We start from the raw sequence: 2,648 nt of genomic DNA, 5'->3' as shown, positions 1-2,648 counted from the left end.
ACAATAAAAACGTAACCTTAGTGTATTATTTTCCCTAGACTGCTGAGTGGGAGTCTGCGTTCGCGCTTGTGTGTATACGTGTGTGCGTGTACGTGCGTGTGTCTCTATGTCTCACTATCATACAGAGATATTTAACATGGTGTCCTATGTTTCAGACCCCAACACTGTTCTACCAGACCCTGTATTACCAGAGGAACCAGAGAGAGAGAAGGACAACAGTCTGGGAGGAGACTCCAGTCCTAGCCCTGAGGACAACCAGCTGCCTGGAGCAGGAGAGCCAGGCAACACTGGTGAGAAAACAACCCTAACCTCTTTAGAACCTGACAGAACCCAACTGAACCCAATAGAACAAATAGAACCTAAAGAACATAGAACCCCATGAAAAGTGTGGGGGGCGGGTCATGGACAGGGAGAGATAGAAGGAGAGAGAGAAGAGAGGAAGCGAGAGAGAAGTTTGGACAGGGAGAGAGAGAAGGGAGAGATAGAAGGAGAGAGAGAAGAGAGTAGGCGAGAGAGAAGTTTGGACAGGGAGAGAGAGAAGGGAGAGATAGAAGGAGAGAGAGAAGAGAGTAGGCGAGAGAGAAGTTTGGACAGGGAGAGAGAGAAGGAGAGAGAGAAGAGAGTAGGCGAGAGAGAAGTTTGGACAGGGAGAGAGAGAAGGGAGAGATAGAAGGAGAGAGAGAAGAGAGTAGGCGAGAGAGAAGTTTGGACAGGGAGAGAGAGAAGGGAGAGATAGAAGGAGAGAGAGAAGTTTGGACAGGGAGAGAGAAGTTTGGACAGGGAGAGAGTGACAGAGAGATTTCTGGCAGCAGCTGCTGATATATATGGAAAACAGATTTGATTCTGCTCCGATTTCAGTCAGTTGAGGAGCTACTCACTTTTTTTTCCTGTAACCCTCCTTCCCTTCCCCCCACCTCTCACCCTCTTCCCCATCACCCCCCCCCCCCCCCCCCCCCCCCCCCCACACCCCACCCCCCCACCGGCCTCTCCTGGGGATAACTGTGGCCTGGACGTTTGAAACATATTTCTGTAGTCTTGGCTATTGCCTCGTCTGTATCAGTCCTATTAATCTGAGTGATATTGGCTGTTAACCACAGATTACATTACAGGGGCATCTTGATTAAACTAATTAAATTAGATGACATCAATAGCGCTTGTCAATCACCCTAAACAAATGCGAAGAATTCATCGTTGTTCTAGGCATTCATTTCGTTAAGCTATAAAACAATAATCATATACATTTCTATAACTGAATGCACAATTGTACAAACTCACTTTTTGTTTCTTTCTCTCTCCCTCTCCCCCCTCCCTCCCTCCTCCCTCTTTCTCTCTCTCTCTCTCTTCCCCTCCCTCCTCCCTCCTTCAGACTCTATAAACCAGGACAACAGGTCAGGAGGCTCAAGCAGCAGTGACGGCATTCTGGGGTCAAAGGTCGCTGTGTTCTCAGCCATTGGAGCCGGCTGCATCATCTTCCTCCTCCTCATCCTCTTCCTCGTCATCCTGCTCATCAAGATGAGGAAGAGATCCCGGAAGCACTCTCACGCCCAGCCCCACCCCTCCGCCCTGTCACTCAGCACGCTGTCCAATCAGAACAAGCTGCCTGGCAGCGGGGGCACAGCCGGGACGGAACCCAATGACCTCATCATCCCGCTACGGACAGAGAATAACTACTGCCCTCACTACGAGAAGGTGAGCGGTGACTACGGACATCCTGTTTATATCGTACAGGAGATGCCTCCGCAGAGCCCAGCAAACATCTACTACAAAGTCTGAGAGAGGAGGAGAGGAGAGAACATTTATTACAAAGTCTGAGAGGACAGGAGCGATTGAACATCCACTACGGTGTGAGTTAAAGAAAGAAGTAGAGGAGCGATTGATTACTCTACTACTGGACTAACGTTTTATTTTAACTTGGGGACTTCGCTTTTAACAAGCCCATGTTTTTCTACCACCTACTGACCTGAGGAGAAGGACACCTGACAGTGGACCATGGACTGATCGAGAAAAACTGAACTGTCCAGAAACTGTCCAGTACATCTCGTCTTGTTGTTTGGCTCTGTAGTATGATGTTTTACTCTCTATCCTCCTGTCCTCTATCCTCCTGTCCTCTATCCTCCTGTCCTCTATCCTCCTGTCCTCTATCCTCCTGTACTATCCTCCTGTCCTCTATCCTCCTGTCCTCTCCTCCTGTCCTCCTCTCCTCCTGTCCTCTATCCTCCTGTCCTCTCCCCCTGTCCTCTATCCTCCTGTTCTCTCCTCCTGTCCTCTATCCTCCTGTTCTCTATCCTCCTGTCCTCTATAATCATGTCCTCTATCCTCCTGTCCTCTCCTCCTGTCCTCTATCCCCCTGTCCTCTATCCTCCTGTCCTCTCCTCCTATGCTCTCTCCTCCTGTCCTCTGTTTGTCACAGGAGGCTGGTGGGAGTAGCTATAGGAGGACAGGCTCATTGTAATGGCTGGAATGGAATAATTGGAACGGTATCAAACATATGGAAACGACATGTTTGACTCCGTTCCATTAATTCCATTCCAGCCATTAAAATGAGCTTGTCCTCCTATAGCTACTCCCACCAGCCTCCACTGATGTGTGTGTGTGTGTGTGTGTGTGTGTGTGTGTGTGTGTGTGTGTGTGTGTGTGTGTGTGTGTGT

General features: G+C 49.3%; 1 protein-coding gene across 1 annotated transcript; it reads left to right on the top strand.

Moving 5' to 3' along the window:
• Window positions 1-136: 136 nt before the first annotated feature.
• LOC311122216 (ephrin-B1-like) lies at window positions 137-2,437 on the top strand (the record flags this gene model as incomplete). Its single annotated transcript, XM_084196605.1, has 2 exons — window positions 137-290; window positions 1,367-2,437. 2 exons carry the CDS (start codon window positions 137-139, stop codon window positions 1,771-1,773), a joined length of 561 nt encoding a protein of 186 aa, XP_084052731.1. The 3' UTR covers window positions 1,774-2,437.
• Between the last annotated feature and the right edge of the window lie 211 nt (window positions 2,438-2,648).

This window comes from Coregonus lavaretus (genome assembly GCF_964263955.1).
Source record: "Coregonus lavaretus genome assembly, contig: HAP1_SCAFFOLD_5579, whole genome shotgun sequence".
Classification (NCBI taxonomy): Eukaryota; Metazoa; Chordata; class Actinopteri; order Salmoniformes; family Salmonidae; genus Coregonus; species Coregonus lavaretus.
This window is presented reverse-complemented; position numbering and strand designations above follow the sequence as displayed.